General features: G+C 42.9%; 1 protein-coding gene across 11 annotated transcripts in view; it reads left to right on the forward strand.

The window, feature by feature from the left end:
- The window catches only part of LOC100116104 (diacylglycerol kinase 1), a 29,674-nt gene extending 13,668 nt beyond the window's left edge, over window positions 1–16,006 (forward strand). For 5 of the 11 annotated variants that reach the window (XM_031930963.2, XM_031930969.2, XM_031930962.2 and 2 more), the window contains 15 exons: window positions 2,680–2,814; window positions 2,892–3,111; window positions 3,247–3,408; window positions 4,601–4,750; window positions 4,993–5,042; window positions 5,115–5,189; window positions 5,261–5,498; window positions 5,599–5,804; window positions 5,888–6,061; window positions 6,144–6,432; window positions 6,524–6,648; window positions 6,727–7,017; window positions 7,125–7,326; window positions 7,418–7,599; window positions 7,702–16,006. In XM_031930963.2, the coding sequence (XP_031786823.1) occupies window positions 2,680–2,814; window positions 2,892–3,111; window positions 3,247–3,408; window positions 4,601–4,750; window positions 4,993–5,042; window positions 5,115–5,189; window positions 5,261–5,498; window positions 5,599–5,804; window positions 5,888–6,061; window positions 6,144–6,432; window positions 6,524–6,648; window positions 6,727–7,017; window positions 7,125–7,326; window positions 7,418–7,599; window positions 7,702–7,791 (2,589 nt within the window). In that variant the 3' untranslated portion in view covers window positions 7,792–16,006. Of the gene's footprint in view, window positions 1–1,487; window positions 2,815–2,891; window positions 3,112–3,246; window positions 3,409–4,600; window positions 4,751–4,992; window positions 5,043–5,114; window positions 5,190–5,260; window positions 5,499–5,598; window positions 5,805–5,887; window positions 6,062–6,143; window positions 6,433–6,523; window positions 6,649–6,726; window positions 7,018–7,124; window positions 7,327–7,417; window positions 7,600–7,701 lie in introns of those variants that run through there. The other 6 variants (XM_031930967.2, XM_031930966.2, XM_032600259.1 and 3 more) reach the window with 6 other exon arrangements.
- The last annotated feature ends 2,017 nt before the right edge of the window (window positions 16,007–18,023 follow it).

The raw sequence follows: 18,023 nt of genomic DNA on the forward strand, positions 1-18,023 counted from the left end.
ATTTTTCATTAGCTTGCGCTCGCTGCGCTTCTTGCAGCCTCTGAATTAGCATGATGCTCCGAGGCAAGCTCGCTCTAATGAATGGATTGCGCGAGGGCTCTACAACGCTGCCGCGAAGATAAATGTGGCCTGCAGTGCAGCGGCCATTCGAGAAGTAAAGGTAAAAGGATGTATAGGAGTAGCGCGCACCTTACCAAATGTGGAAAATCAATACACACGGCATACGCATCGTGACGCATGGAATAGGCAGGATGAAAACACTGCAGCCTCGCGCAAAAATCGCTGCGTGCGCGCTAATTCATGCGCCGTGTACTCCGAAAGTAAGAAAGGACGAGGCCGCTCTCATTGTGTTTGAACGGGGCGTGGGTTAGGCCTTACGCTCCGTATGAGAAGTTTAAGTGGCTTCTCACAATTTAGCGCCGCAGGCTTTTTTCCAGAAAGTACGAGTGCAACTATCTCGAGGTATCGAAAGATGAAGGAGCAGAACGAAGAGGATGGCGAGGGGGTCGGGGGGGGGGGCGGGGACGAAGGGCGCTTATTATGTTTGAACAGGGTGTGGGATAGGCCGCAGACCGCGCGGGCTCTGCGTACGATGAGGAGTTTAATTGAAGCTACCAGCCCCGCGCTGCAGGCACACACTCTTATGTACGCGGCTACAAAGTGACGATCGAGCGCTATTCTTGGTAAACCTAAATTGTTGACACTGTGCTCGCGAGTGTGCTCCACGCCCCGCCGCGCGGCGCGGCCGGTTCGTTGGCTCGCGTTGGATATGTGCTCAAGCCTCGTTTTATTAATCGGACGCCGCCGTGGCGCAGCGCCGCATCGATTTCCTTCCTCTGCAGGCTTGATTTTCGACGTCGCTTGAAAGCGTCCCTCCTGAAAACGAGTGTAGAGGGATTGTTCTGCCGCAGCGCGCGTCGCGCGTAGAGGTGAGATCCAGCTGTGCACTGACCCGGTTTCGCGCGGCCGTGACGCTCTCGCTGTGCTGTATACAGAGGGGTGACGTCATTTCGGAGCTCCAACGTCATCGCGCTGCAGCAGCCGAGTAAGATACAGAGGCCATTCAGCGATCTAGTTTTCGTAGCCGCTCCCGCTTAATGGCCGCGCGTCCCGCGGCTCTCATTCATGCGCGCGGCGCCGACGTCGCGCTCGGCATTCGCTTATCTCTCGAAGGAAGAGGCTAAAAGAGCAAAAGCCAATAGCCGCGATAGCCCGCTACTCAATTACGGTACAGATAAAGAGATTCCGGACACGATACGCGGCCAGTCCATTCCCGATGCCAGCACATATGGTCGGCCCCCTCTTCGACGCACGAGAGTGGCGGGGTCGACTTTCGGGATCATGAATGCATTCACAAGCGGCGACGCTGCAGTGGCTCTCGAAATTTGAAGAAACGAGCACAAGAATCATCATTGAGCTGGGGGCGGAGAGCAATAAGCCTCGCGAACTGACCTTTTGACTTCTTCAAAGCGAGGTACTTTATAAGCCGAACGTCCCCTTGGATACTTCTCGGCGCGAGACGCGAGAGACAAGTATTGGAAAGGGCAGTTGGCAGTTTTTGGCCTTTGCCCGTCGCGTTCCGCTTTCATTAATGGTCTCAAACTTTGCGATTCGTTGAGAACGATTTTTAAGCGTCAATTTTTATTTCTTTCCCCTCGACGAGTCTGCAGAGTTAATATAAGATTGGAAGGGTCGGCGGCAGCAGTATCGCTTGCATGGCCAATATCAATATTTGGCCTCGCGCCGAAGTCTGATAACGATGACAGGAGCCGCGCGTAATACTCGATAACGGGACTAGCCGCGCCATAATGTGACGAGTGAGCGAGATCGGGTGTACTTTTCGCGGAGTTCGCGCGAATGCTACAAGATTTACCTGCTGCTGCTACGTCTAATTGTACGTTTTTCCCTCTTTTCATCTTTACGTCGGGGACCTCGGAGCCTCGGAGAAATGCAAACACAGGCAAAATAAACCCAACAGCATCTCAGTCGCCCTGGCTGGCTACTTCCAGCAATCAAACCGATCGGATATTGGAGGAGAAACGAGGTTCAAGGCTTGTTTCCGACAATCGCAGCAAATCGCACGAGCTGTGTTCTACGTGAAATAATGGAAGCTCTTTGCTCTTCTGCACTCACTCCAAAAACTGGCGTCACAACGTTTTACTTATACCTATGCAAAAATAGCCCGATTAATAATTATTGCAAATTGGATTGAAACTTGCCTGCTACAGTATAGAGAGCTCTCAATATAGGCGCGAGCCCCTACACTGCATCGGAAAAACTCTTGAATTTTTTCCGCTCGCCAGATGCTGCAGCGGTGCGGCGCCAGTTGCTAGGCTAATGGAGAATCGCAGCAGTTCGACTCGTTTCGGCGCTGCGCGTCATGTGAAATACCGATCGCGCGGTAATCTCGATTATCGAATTAATCACTATATACGCGCGCGTTTTCACGAGTCGTTGACTCTCTAGTATCAGCGGACTCGTTGATCGATCGAGCGAGGGAAAATGGGAGAGAAAGGAGAAAGAGCAGCTCGCCAATCGAATTTCCTCCTGCATTTGTCCGGACGGGAATCGCGCACTTTCTGGCACCGATACACATCAGTGAGACGATCGTTCACGGCTCGCAATCGAATTCGACAATGGAGACGGCCCCCTAAAGCTTCTTCTCTGCTTCTCTTGCAGGACATCGATTACGAGGGCTTCAGAAAGTTTCTGGACACCTACCTCGACGTCACGACGCCCGACGAGCTGTCCCGGCATCTCTTCCTCTCGTTCGTCAAGAGGGGCCCTCGCGGCGTCGACGGCAGGGCCTTCAAGGTAAGAGACGACGACGACGACGACGACGACGACGACGAGGACGAAGCGAGGAGTTGAGTAAATTTGCCGAATCGCAGGAGATGGCGGTGCTCTCGTCGACGACGGCCTGCGCGGCGATAACTTCGCACACGACCTCGAGCAGCAACGTCAACAGCACGGGGATGGGCTCGGGCGCAGCCGGCGGCGCCGAGAGCCACGGCTCCTCGCTCGCCGACAAGATTCACGGGCTCACGGAGAAGCTGCAGGCGCTCGGGCACCACAGGACCGACAGCGAGGCTTCCTCCAGGATGCGCACCGGTAGACCTTGTCATCTCTCCAGTTCGCTTGCGAATTCGCGATATAGTAACGAGAGCAACCGAGGAAGCGGAGCCGCGCGTGCAGTGTAGCTCGGTGACGCATGTATGTATGTTTGTAACAGATCTTGCATTGCAGGAAGTGTTCACCCGATGCTCCTAGTGACGCACACGTCCTACAGCTGTCACGACGTGCTGGAGAAGAAGAGCACCGACAGCAGCCCCAGCCACAGCCAGATGTCGCGCAACTCCTCGCGCAAGTCCAACAACTCGCTGCTCGTCAACAACGGGAAATTGGAAGGTGAGCCAGCGCCTGCGTTTCAGACTTTTCTCGCGCTGCCGGATCGAAAATAGCGATCGCGCGCGTGTTGCCGGAAGCGCAGCCTGCAGCGGCGCTCGAGATTGATATTGATCGAGAGCCGCGCCGGTGTATTTCGGGAGACGCGCCGAGGAGCTGGCGATGACGGCTGATGAACCGCCGGTCAGCATGGTAATCATAAGCACCTCTGCCACGACTACTCAACTAGCGAGCGCCGCATCTGCTTGCCGCTCGCGCACACGTGCTCGTCGTGCGCTCACTTCCCTTTAAAAATAGCTCCCTCTCCTCTCGCTCCCTCGTTGCTCGTTGCGTCACGGACCGGCCGCTCGCGCGACCTGGACGACGCCTTCGTCGTCGCAGTCGTCGCAGTCGTCGCGGTCGTCGCGGTCGTCGCGGTTCCTCCTCGAGCACGCAGCCAGCGAGCCGGCGCTGCAGCGACGCAGCGACGCAGCAACAAGTGTCTCGCTGCGTGCTTCTAAGCTAAACTTGGACTGGCTTATTGCAACAGCCGTCGCAGCGCGCGTAACGTATAACTGCTTTTATCTTATACGTCGATCGCGTCGATTCGAAAGACTTTGCGGGCTGAGCGCGAGCAAGCGGACGTGGACAGTTAGCATTTCAAACGCTTCGTCGCCGCGACTCTATTCTCACATGCCTTTACTGCAGCCTATAGCCCGATATAGCGAGAAGCAGAGGCAGCGCGGACAGTGCCAAAGAGACAGTCGCCGCGGGAAGGTCGGCTCGGGCGCTCTTCAAACGCGAAACCGTCTCCTTACATAACGAATATTCTTACTGAATCGTATGTGTGAACATTCAAAATGCAGACTTTCGTGGGCGGCGACGATGGGACTAGAAACAGAAATGTGTCGCTGTTATTCTCTATCTTGTATACCAGGTGGGTTGATAAAGCCCTTTCCAAATTTCTTTGGAATAAGCTTTGGATTTCATAACAAAAGTGTGCCGCTAGCAGCGCACGGGCTAATCCCTGCGTATTATTTCAGTGTCTTCGAAAATAACACTCCGCCGCGTATTAATAGCCGGCGTATTAATTCTCTACCTTTCGAACTGAGCAGAGTCCGCGCGTATACCCGATGATTAATCGCGAGTCGGAAATTTCAGCCTTCGAATCAGCAAAATTGCATTGAGCATTAGTTGTCCTATTGATCTGATCGAGGCTGCGCCGATCGACGTCTGCTTCCAGAGATGAGACACCTGGTGAGGAAGCAGAGCACGATAGACGTCCACTCGGTTAAAGTCAGCCTGAAGGACATCGTTTGTTATTTATCGCTCCTGGAGGCTGGCAGGCCCGAAGATAAATTGGAGTGTAAGTTCGTCGAACCTTTGCGTACACGCTCATGCGCGCGCCGCTCCGAGGAGAGATTATTTTTAGTGCCGCCAGCGCGCGTCGTCGCCGAGCTTCTGTGCCTTGTAATATTTTATCAGTAGTAGTACGTCCTGAAACGGGGAAAATCTTCTCCTCGGTCGGCTCGGTCGCCGGAGTTACGGGCTGCCCGTTGCAGGCGTGCAGGTGAAAGCGTTAATCGGCGCGCGTCTTCTTCCTTTCAGTTATGTTCCGGCTCTACGACACCGACGGAAATGGAGTCCTCGACACGAACGTAAGTTGGCGCAAGCCTATGTCCCTCTCGCGCGAACTTCGGCTAACTCGAGTTTTTCCCCTTGCCCCGCAGGAGATGGACTGCATCGTCAACCAGATGATGAACGTCGCCGAGTACCTCGGGTGGGACGTCTCGGAGCTTAAGCCGGTGAGTGGGCGCAGTGAGGCCGGAATAAAAGACGCGAGGGCGGATCATAACCTTGTTGCTATTCATTGCAGATTCTGCAAGACATGATGATCGAGATCGACTACGACGCGGACGGCACGGTCTCGCTGGAGGAGTGGAAGCGAGGGGGTCTCACGACGATCCCGCTGCTGGTGCTCCTGGGGCTGGACTCCAACGTCAAGGAGGACGGCAACCACCTCTGGAGGCTCAAGCACTTCAGCAAGCCCGCCTACTGCAATCTCTGCCTCAACATGCTCGTGGGCCTGGGCAAGAAAGGTCTTTGCTGCGTTTGTAAGTACCCGACACTGCTAGAGCGCTGCGCTAGATAGATAGATAGATAGATAGATAGATAGAGAGAGAGAGAGAAAGCAGCAGCTCGAAATCATTTCAGTCTGCAAGTACACGGTGCACGAGCGGTGCGTTCAGCGGGCGCCTGCCTCCTGCATCGCCACCTACGTCAAGAGCAAAAAGACCTCGCAGGCGATGGCCCACCACTGGGTGGAGGGCAACTGCCACGGCAAGTGTTCCAAGTGCAGGAAAACGATCAAGAGCTACAACGGCATCACCGGTCTTCACTGCAGGTGGTGTCAACTGACGGTACTATCACAGAGACTCTTACCAATACACGCTTCACACGTACTCGTGCAGTACATACATTTTTTTGTCCAACAATTCGACAGCTGCACAACAAGTGCGTCTCGCAAGTGCGCGCCGAGTGCACCATGGGCGAGCACGCGGTTCACATACTGCCGCCCACGGCCATCTGTCCCGTGGTACTGGACCGGCAAAGGTCGCTGTCGCGCGACAGCAAACGAGGCAGCAAGCACGGCCAGGACTCCTCGTCCGTCAGCTCCGTAAGTTACACTCTCTCATTGCCATTTGCCCGCGCCTACTCGTACTCGCACGATCTCTAGACGACGCGCTTGCGCTCGACAGGGAGGCTACCTGTCGACCGGCCCGTCGGCGCAGCAGCCGGCCATGTCCTTTCAGATAACGCCGCTGCCGAACACGACGCCCCTCCTCGTCTTCATCAACCCCAAGTCCGGCGGCAGGCAGGGCGAGCGCATGCTGCGCAAGTTCCAGTACATACTGAACCCGCGGCAGGTCCATAACCTGGCGATCGGCGGACCCATGCAGGGACTCCAGATGTTCAAGGACCTCGAGAACTTCAAGGTCATCTGCTGCGGGGGCGACGGCACCGTCGGCTGGGTGCTCGAGACCATGGGTGAGTTCTCGCTTCGCTCGCCGATGCCCGACCCGACTCTCGAATGCGCCTCTAACCACCCCCCCAATCCGATATTCCGATCGCGTCGCAGATCGAGTGCAGTTCGAGCATCAACCCGCGGTGGCCGTCATACCCCTCGGAACCGGCAACGACTTGGCCAGATGCTTGCGCTGGGGCGGCGGCTACGAAGGAGAGGCCATACACAAAGTTCTCAAGGTAATTGAAACGCACGGGGCGAGCCTCAAGCTCGTAAGACGGATTGTGACGATTGTGACGATTGCGACGATTCGGCAGAAAATCGAGAAAGCCACGCCGGTGATGATGGACCGATGGCAAATCGAGGTGACGGACCAGTCGGACGAGGAGAAGAAGCCCAACCAGGACAGCATCCCGTACAACATAATCAACAATTACTTCTCGGTCGGCGTGGACGCGGCCATCTGCGTCAAGTTTCACCTCGAGCGCGAGAAGAATCCTGAAAAGTTCAACAGCCGCATGAAGAACAAGCTCTGGTACTTCGAGTACGCCACGACCGAGCAGTTCGCCGCGAGCTGCAAAAATCTTCACGAAGACCTCGAAATTATCGTGAGCTTCGCGCTTGTCCGCTATACACCTAATAATAGTCGACATGACTCGGCGCATTTTTTCATTAACTCGATCTTCTCCCCCCCCCCCCATTATCATTCGCGCAGTGTGATGGCGTTCCCCTGGACTTGGCGCACGGCCCGTCGCTACAGGGCGTTGCCTTGCTCAACATTCCCTTCACCCACGGAGGTTCGAACCTCTGGGGCGAGCACCACGCGCGACACAGGATTGGCAAGCGAAAAAAGCGCCCCGACAAGGAACTCAGCACCAGTAGCTTCAACTCCGTCGATCTCACGGCGGCGATACAAGGTACACTGTATATTCATTAACTCGGGCGCGAAAAATTGCAAAAAATTTGTTTTCCTCCTTGACACTTGCCTCCCGTGTCCATCGTTCGCAGACATAGGAGACAACCTCATAGAGGTCATCGGTCTGGAAAATTGCTTGCACATGGGCCAAGTAAAAACGGGACTACGCGCCTCCGGAAGGCGATTGGCCCAGTGCAGCAGCGTCCAGATTACCACTGCGAAGCGCTTTCCTATGCAGATCGACGGTGAACCTTGGATGCAAGGACCATGCACGGTAGCGATATAGCTCTCATTTTATTATGATTTTCTCTCTCTGTCTCTCTCTCTCTCTCGCTCTCCCTCTCTCTTGTTATCTACTGACCTTCGCTGTCCACAGATTAACATCACCCATAAGAATCAAGTGCCGATGTTGATGGCCCCGCCGCCCGAGAAACGGAAAGGCTTCTTCCGGTTTCTCCGCAGGTGAACTCTTCGTAATCGAAAGAAACACATCTACGTTTACTTACAGCGTCTATATATACCCACGTATTGCGGAAGGATCAAAACGCTTCCTGCCTCCTCCTAGTCCTGTATACTATACATATTATATAGATATACAGTTTAAATTGCGTCACGGCGATGACACATTCTTATTTAACATCACGGAGCGTCCGACATCAAGGAAGCGCGAATCACCCAAACTCGCAAACGGTCTCAACGACTATGAGAATTTATTATTATCGCTATAAATTTATTTCATCGAATAAAACAGTTTTAGCCAATCGGTCAACATTGGTCCATCGCGAACAGAGGATAAACAACAAAAACTACACTTTTTCAGTTATAAGAATACAGTGCGTAATACTTATTATATGCGTGTATAATAAACTTAAGTGCAATCGTCGACGATCTCGCGGAACAATACGAACTGAAGGAAAAACATTCATCGTTATCAAAATATTAAAACACGTTGCGCTGATAGACCGTCGATACGTTGTAGATATGTCTTCGTGTACAGTATTTTCAAAACTATGATTATATTATACTAACAATAATGTCGTTGCGCAGAGCCATAAAAGCTTATGGTGCTAATGACGAAATAGAACGCTTATTAACCATTTAACTATACATTAACTATATATATATATATATGAAGAAAAGACGTGCATGGTATAAATGAAAGAATAATACAACTGTGCATATTATCGTATCGCGCGATATAAAGATCACGAATGAAGTGTTCCAATTCCACAGTTCGGCTTTTTTTTAACTATATATTACGACTAAGACGAACTCATGTTTAATTAATTAAGTACAACACTACTAACCCCTAATTGTTGCGTATTATTAGTTTATACGTTCGTAAAAGAAAATCAATTGTAAATTTGCTGTTATCTCGTTTACTTGTTTGCAAGATAATTTCAATATGATTTTTAGTCATTAGTCATATATATAATATATAATGACTGTAATAATACTTTGAGAATCCAGTAGCCAGTAGTAGATAGTCCGGTTTGTCTGAAATGTGTGCATAATTTTTAAGAAAATAACGATGCGGATCATCAAATAAATAAAATTATGTAAATGTTTCTTTATGTACATACCTTTAACATGATGTATGATTCTACAACTAAACCATTCTATAGCCGCTATTCATGGATTAATTAATTAAACACTTAATTATTTAGGTGTGAAAAACGTGTGTGTAATTATACATCATTTAAGCGGTAAAGTACTTTCTAAAAGACTCCATGCAAACAATTGTGAACATAATAAAAAAAATGAATGTATGAATGATGCGCGTGTACCCCAAGAAATAACGAAAGGTAAAGATTGCAGTAATCAAAGATATTCGCAATTGTCATTGAAAAAAAAAAGAAAAAGAAAACATCAAGTAACGTAACTCAAAGTCAAAAATTTATTGAAAAATGTCCTATCTTTGTAGATATATTAAGGAAGATCTAGTAGAGTTTGATTGAATTTCATTTTATTTCGATAAAGCTTATTTGAAGTTTTCTTGGCTGTTGCAGTAATAACGCGTCAAGTCTAGTCTTTTGAGAGTCTCTCTTGATTACAACAATGATAAATATATATCATTGTGTGAAAGCACAGGCTAACATGCATACAACGTTATAAACTTTCAGGTTTACATTTTTCTATTTACGTTTAAGTCTTTTAAAAGTATTACACTTTTTTGTTATATTAATTTTAAGATTTTATGTACAATTCAACTACATCTGCGATGTTTAGCTTACATTGTTTATTTTATACTTATAATTATTGGTGCAACACAACCATTATAGCATGTCCCTTACTTATATGAACACAAATTTTTTTTACTTTTAAGTTTTGACTTCAACGATTTTATATACTTTCATTTGATGTATTTTAAAATGTACCCGCGGCGCTTCTGTCATTTAATGAGTCTCAAATGCATTTTATTTATTTGTACATTTAATAGTAATATAAAATTTACGAATAATAGTAATATAATTGATAGGTCTAAAAATTATTTTCATTTTTCTTATTTACTTTCTACTGAACACAGCACTAAGGTTTGTGTTTTCCACTGAATGTCTGGTCGACTTTTTTGCATATTCATATGGGTGCTCTGAAACAACATCTTCTATATACTAATATTTCAGAGAAAGCTTTATGGCTAAAACGTAAAATGAACACCAGTATGGACCACAATATAAGATGTCAAATTTTCCGTCCGTCTGATAGTAGAAAAAAACTACGTAATTAGCTTGTAATAAAATTATTTCTTCCTAGGATTGAATAATTATTAAAAAAGACAAATAAGTAATATAGAATATATCAATAACATAAAACGTCGATTTGTTTCTGAGCACTCTCGAGCTTCTGATGAAAGATGATAACAATTTTTTTATTCTCGTATGTACGAAAATATTTATATTTGATAAAGCTTATAGCTTCTATACCTCGAAGGATGAAACGTTAAAAAAAGAATTCAAGAATTCTAATAGCGTACAATACAGCTCAAAATTATTGTATCCGGTCGGGACCATGTCATAATAAGTATAGTTAAAATGAAGATACTACTGTCCTCTCTCTCTCTCTCTCTCTCTCTCTCTCTCTCTCTCTCTCTCTCTCTCTCCCTCTCTAACATAATTACTCAAAATCAGAGTATGTTCTACTTACTTCAAATTTAATTATACGCGTAACTAAAGAAAATATTAGAAGGATGTTAACTAAAAAGGCATTTTTTTTTTCTTAAAACAGATCTCTATACAATTGAAACATTAAACTTTTAGTAATTTACAATTTTGGCAAAGGTATAAGATTAACTGAGAACCTGAAATATTTATATAAAGTACTACGCTTATATTCAAGGATATAACTTTAAGAGATGTATAAGAGCTTTATGGACAAAGTAATGTATTAAATGATGATTTGAGTATATGTATAGATATATAGATATATTATCACTATTTGATAGCTAAGCTAATTTTTATGATTTTGAAAATGTTTTTTTTTGATTTTATTATAAAATTTGTTTATATTTTCTACATGGGAAAGTATAAGCTCTAGTTGATGTCGTAGCGTTTGAAAAATGATGGTTATCGACTTATTTTAGTTGATGCATCATTTCACAATCAGCCACATCATAAAAAAATGATTAAACATTTTAATGGCCACGTATGCAGGGTCATATGTTACCTATAGCGCGCTCGAACTGTACGTAGCGTCGAAAGTTAGTAAGTAAAAACATGCAACTTTTCTTAGCCAGAACAAAATATAACATTGAAAAGGGTCATGCTACGCCTTCAAGTTGCCTCGCCAACCTTTAAGTGCAATGTATTGTATTATTATTAAACTTATTGGTGAAATATTTTTTTGTCACCAATCGACGCAGAGACTTGGTGTGCGACATCCGAAAATTCGGTGAATATATTTTTTATGAAACTCAAGTGATTTTAGAATCTCGTTGCGGGTTATAAGGGAAAATGCAGGCATGCAAGAAGTCTGTAATTTTAATTAATATAATATTATCTTAATAATACTATAAACGTCGTGTTTAGTTTCATGTATGTATATTATCATATGATATTTTAAAATGTTAGCTCAACAAATGTTTATCATGAAATTTAAAAAAAAAGTATACTTTAGCAAAGCGTTTATTAAAAATAGACATTAAGTATTAATTGCACATGTATCTTACTTGCATAAAGAAATTATAAATGTAATACTGCCATGATTTACTTTGAATCTGCATTTATTTGATTGAGCACTACTGCCATTTTTTAAAGTTTAGACATGTATATGTACACTGATACAATGAAAACCCTGTTTATAGTGTAAATTAATCAAGAAGCGTAAACTGTAAATTTACTGTAGAGATATATACATATAATACAATAAATGTAGCTATAAATGTAATATTATATTATATACATATACACTATGTAAGTGCATATATATATATATATGTATACATACATACTAGTGTTATATAATTCACTGTGTACTTTTTTTGACGGCTACGAACGTACGTTTGTTTCTGATTAGCGATTCAACTTGAATGTCAGAAAGTGTAAATTTACTTTATCGAAATCTAATAATAAAAAGCTTTCAGAGTTGATTATTTGATTCTTTTGCGACGCAAATCTAATCCCGGTGTTACATTTGAAACCCCTGCAAAATTGAAAACAATCCTAAATTACTTACGCATATATGTATGTATACACCTGTGCGGTGAAACCCAATCAGCGCGCGAGAACTGGTTGGTCTATTCTCCTTGTCGCGGTTGCTCGATCGCGTCGTCATCTTTCGGTGACACTTGGCAGGCGCAACCTTTGATGCAACTCCGCTGATGCAAATTGACTGATAAATAGTCATCTTTATGTTCGATTTATCGCTGATTAGGGACGACCATTAGGAAAAAATCAAGCAGAGAACAGTTTATAACACGCCCTCTCCAAGACTTTACCTAATGGGCGTCCTCTTCCCGAGGACGCCCATTCCCGCGGTGGTAGATTCTTCAAATACCTAATGAAAAACATATTTACAATACATGGGTTACATACAAAATTTATTATTATCAAAATAAACATGCAAACGTAGAATAGTGTACACTATTATACCGATAAATAATATTATAAAACATGAAATAAATAAAAAGAAATTACATTCAATCAGGCATACAAACAGTAAATAACATATAATATAAAGGAAAACTGAAACAAATAAAAATATACAATGTCAGCAATAATGATTTTATTAGGGGAATATAACATTACTTAATTGGGCAATGGCATTAAAAAAAAATGGTAGGAAAAACTGAAACAAACAAACATAAACATTGTCAGTATTAAGGAATTTATTTGGGGAACATAACATTTTTTTATTGGGCAATGACATTAAATAAAATATAATGGTAGGGAAAACTGAAACAAACAAACATATACATTGTTAGTATTAATGATTATATTTAGGGAACATAATATTATTATGCCTGCAGGCATTAAATAGAATATAATAAGTAAAAAATAAGTTCTGGACGGGAGGGGGGGGGGAAGACGTCTGCTACCACGCGACGTTGTAGAGCCGGCTGAGCTGGACTGCCGGGGTCAGGAAGAGCCGCACCTGAAACAGAAAAAAAAGTGCATTAAAAATGAAAAAATGATTGGGGGTCTAATTCAGGAGAATGGGAAAGTGGGATAATAAACCAACAATAAAAAATGACTCTAAGTTAAAAAATGACGCTAAATTAAAAAAAAAAAAACAAAGTGAAGCATCGTCAAGGTGACAGACGATCCGACGAACTGACTTGTGTACCTTCCAAATCGGCGAGGAACAACTCCTATGCAGGATTCTTAGATCCACGCCGAAGCGTGACAACCCACCGGTGGCTGAACCCCATTGCCAAAATGAAAAGTCCACCGCCGGCTCACAGAAAGCCTGAGCAGCTTGACGATGCATTTTGGAATGTGTTGGTTTATCATACCACCGATGTGAAAATGGAAATGAAATGAAATGAAAAATGAAATGAAATGAAATGAAATGAAATGTAATGAAAATGAATGAAAATGAATGAAAATGAATGAAAATGAATGAAAATGGGTGAATCGGAAAGTGGGATAATATACCAACAATAAAAAAATGACTCTAAATTGAAAAATGACTCTAAATTGAAAAATGACTCTAAATTAAAAAAAAAAAAACAAATTAAAGCATCGTCAAGATGACAGACGATCTGACGAACTGACTAGTGTACCTTCCAAATCGGCGAGGAACAACTCCTATGCAGGATTCTTAGATCCACGCCGAAGCGTGACAACCCACCGGTGGCTGAACCCCATTGCCAAAATGAAAAGTCCACCGCCGGCTCACAGAAAGCCTGAGCAGCTTGACGATGCATTTTGGAATATGTTGGTTTATCATACCACCGATGTGAAAATGGAAATGAAAAATGAAATGAAATGTAATGAAAATGAATGAAAATGAATGAAAATGAATGAAAATGGGTGAATCTACTCAGGTTCGGCGAGGGGGAGGGGTGAAGGCAACTTCGCGACGTAGCAGAAATCCGTGGGAGAGCCGCACCTGAAACAAAAAAAAAACAAAACAAAAAACATGGGAAAAATAATTGGGGAACTGATTCTCGAGAATCTAAAAGTAAAAAAAGAAAGGGGTATTAAATGAAATGGAATTATACTAGAGGGGGAGGGGGGGGGGGAGTATCTGCAACCTCGCGAAGTCGCAGACTGAGTCGGGGGGGACGGGGCTCGGGAGTGGGGAGCTCCTTCCAGTCCCGAGCCCCGGTTCCGACTGAGCCAGACTGCCAGCCGAGGGCTCCTTATATACCCTCGGTGATGGCTTGGCGGGGTTCGGGAGTGGGGAGCTCTTCCCACTGCCGAGCCCCAGAGCCGACTGAGCCAGACCACCGGCTCTGCGCTCCTTTTATACCCTCGGTGATGGCTGGGCTAGGGTGGGGGAGTGGGGGGAGTTTCTCCCACTACCGAGCTCCAGAGCCGACTGAGCTGGACCGTTGGTTTGATCTTCTTTTTTAGTCGCGCGGAGACGGCGAGGTCCGAGCTTATAGCTTCTATACCTCGAAGGATGAAACGTTAAAAAAAGAATTCAAGAATTCTAATAGCGTACAATACAGCTCAAAATTATTGTATCCTGTCGGGACCATGTCATAATAAGTATAGTTAAAATGAAGATACTACTGTCCTCTCTCTCTCTCTCTCTCCCTCTCTAACATAATTACTCAAATTCAGAGTATGTTCTACTTACTTCAAATTTAATTATACGCGTAACTAAAGAAAATATTAGAAGGATGTTAACTAAAAAGGCATTTTTTTTTCTTAAAACAGATCTCTGTACAATTGAAACATTAAACTTTTAGTAATTTACAATTTTGGCAAAGGTATAAGATTAACTGAGAACCTGAAATATTTATATAAAGTACTACGCTTATATTCAAGGATATAACTTTAAGAGATGTATAAGAGCTTTATGGACAAAGTAATGTATTAAATGATGATTTGAGTATATGTATAGATATATAGATATATTATCACTATTTGATAGCTAAGCTAATTTTTATGATTTTGAAAATGTTTTTTTTTGATTTTATTATAAAATTTGTTTATATTTTCTACATGGGAAAGTATAAGCTCTAGTTGATGTCGTAGCGTTTGAAAAATGATGGTTATCGACTTATTTTAGTTGATGCATCATTTCACAATCAGCCACATCATAAAAAAATGATTAAACATTTTAATGGCCACGTATGCAGGGTCATATGTTACCTATAGCGCGCTCGAACTGTACGTAGCGTCGAAAGTTAGTAAGTAAAAACATGCAACTTTTCTTAGCCAGAACAAAATATAACATTGAAAAGGGTCATGCTACGCCTTCAAGTTGCCTCGCCAACCTTTAAGTGCAATGTATTGTATTATTATTAAACTTATTGGTGAAATATTTTTTTGTCACCAATCGACGCAGAGACTTGGTGTGCGACATCCGAAAATTCGGTGAATATATTTTTTATGAAACTCAAGTGATTTTAGAATCTCGTTGCGGGTTATAAGGGAAAATGCAGGCATGCAAGAAGTCTGTAATTTTAATTAATATAATATTATCTTAATAATACTATAAACGTCGTGTTTAGTTTCATGTATGTATATTATCATATGATATTTTAAAATGTTAGCTCAACAAATGTTTATCATGAAATTTAAAAAAAAAGTATACTTTAGCAAAGCGTTTATTAAAAATAGACATTAAGTATTAATTGCACATGTATCTTACTTGCATAAAGAAATTATAAATGTAATACTGCCATGATTTACTTTGAATCTGCATTTATTTGATTGAGCACTACTGCCATTTTTTAAAGTTTAGACATGTATATGTACACTGATACAATGAAAACCCTGTTTATAGTGTAAATTAATCAAGAAGCGTAAACTGTAAATTTACTGTAGAGATATATACATATAATACAATAAATGTAGCTATAAATGTAATATTATATTATATACATATACACTATGTAAGTGCATATATATATATATGTATACATACATACTAGTGTTATATAATTCACTGTGTACTTTTTTTGACGGCTACGAACGTACGTTTGTTTCTGATTAGCGATTCAACTTGAATGTCAGAAAGTGTAAATTTACTTTATCGAAATCTAATAATAAAAAGCTTTCAGAGTTGATTATTTGATTCTTTTGCGACGCAAATCTAATCCCGGTGTTACATTTGAAACCCCTGCAAAATTGAAAACAATCCTAAATTACTTACGCATATATGTATGTATACACCTGTGCGGTGAAACCCAATCAGCGCGCGAGAACTGGTTGGTCTATTCTCCTTGTCGCGGTTGCTCGATCGCGTCGTCATCTTTCGGTGACACTTGGCAGGCGCAACCTTTGATGCAACTCCGCTGATGCAAATTGACTGATAAATAGTCATCTTTATGTTCGATTTATCGCTGATTAGGGACGACCATTAGGAAAAAATCAAGCAGAGAACAGTTTATAACACGCCCTCTCCAAGACTTTACCTAATGGGCGTCCTCTTCCCGAGGACGCCCATTCCCGCGGTGGTAGATTCTTCAAATACCTAATGAAAAACATATTTACAATACATGGGTTACATACAAAATTTATTATTATCAAAATAAACATGCAAACGTAGAATAGTGTACACTATTATACCGATAAATAATATTATAATACATGAAATAAATAAAAAGAAATTACATTCAATCAGGCATACAAACAGTAAATAACATATAATATAAAGGAAAACTGAAACAAATAAAAATATACAATGTCAGCAATAATGATTTTATTAGGGGAATATAACATTACTTAATTGGGCAATGGCATTAAAAAAAAATGGTAGGAAAAACTGAAACAAACAAACATAAACATTGTCAGTATTAAGGAATTTATTTGGGGAACATAACATTTTTTTATTGGGCAATGACATTAAATAAAATATAATGGTAGGGAAAACTGAAACAAACAAACATATACATTGTTAGTATTAATGATTATATTTAGGGAACATAATATTATTATGCCTGCAGGCATTAAATAGAATATAATAAGTAAATAATAAGTTCTGGGCGGGAGGGGGGGGGGGGGGAAGACGTCTGCTACCTCGCGACGTTGTAGAGCCGGCTGAGCTGGACTGCCGGGTCAGGAAGAGCCGCACCTGAAACAGAAAAAAAAGTGCATTAAAAATGAAAAAATGATTGGGGGTCTAATTCAGGAGAATGGGAAAGTGGGATAATAAACCAACAATAAAAAATGACTCTAAGTTAAAAAATGACGCTAAATTAAAAAAAAAAACAAAGTGAAGCATCGTCAAGGTGACAGACGATCCGACGAACTGACTTGTGTACCTTCCAAATCGGCGAGGAACAACTCCTATGCAGGATTCTTAGATCCACGCCGAAGCGTGACAACCCACCGGTGGCTGAACCCCATTGCCAAAATGAAAAGTCCACCGCCGGCTCACAGAAAGCCTGAGCAGCTTGACGATGCATTTTGGAATGTGTTGGTTTATCATACCACCGATGTGAAAATGGAAATGAAATGAAATGAAAAATGAAATGAAATGAAATGAAATGAAATGTAATGAAAATGAATGAAAATGAATGAAAATGAATGAAAATGAATGAAAATGGGTGAATCGGAAAGTGGGATAATATACCAACAATAAAAAAATGACTCTAAATTGAAAAATGACTCTAAATTGAAAAATGACTCTAAATTAAAAAAAAAAAAAACAAATTAAAGCATCGTCAAGATGACAGACGATCTGACGAACTGACTAGTGTACCTTCCAAATCGGCGAGGAACAACTCCTATGCAGGATTCTTAGATCCACGCCGAAGCGTGACAACCCACCGGTGGCTGAACCCCATTGCCAAAATGAAAAGTCCACCGCCGGCTCACAGAAAGCCTGAGCAGCTTGACGATGCATTTTGGAATATGTTGGTTTATCATACCACCGATGTGAAAATGGAAATGAAAAATGAAATGAAATGTAATGAAAATGAATGAAAATGAATGAAAATGAATGAAAATGAATGAAAATGAATGAAAATGAATGAAAATGAATGAAAATGAATGAAAATGGGTGAATCTACTCAGGTTCGGAGAGGGGGAGGGGTGAAGGCAACTTCGCGACGTAGCAGAAATCCGTGGGAGAGCCGCA

The sequence above is a fragment of the Nasonia vitripennis genome, chromosome 5, assembly GCF_009193385.2.
Source record: "Nasonia vitripennis strain AsymCx chromosome 5, Nvit_psr_1.1, whole genome shotgun sequence".
NCBI classification, from domain to species: domain Eukaryota; kingdom Metazoa; phylum Arthropoda; class Insecta; order Hymenoptera; family Pteromalidae; genus Nasonia; species Nasonia vitripennis.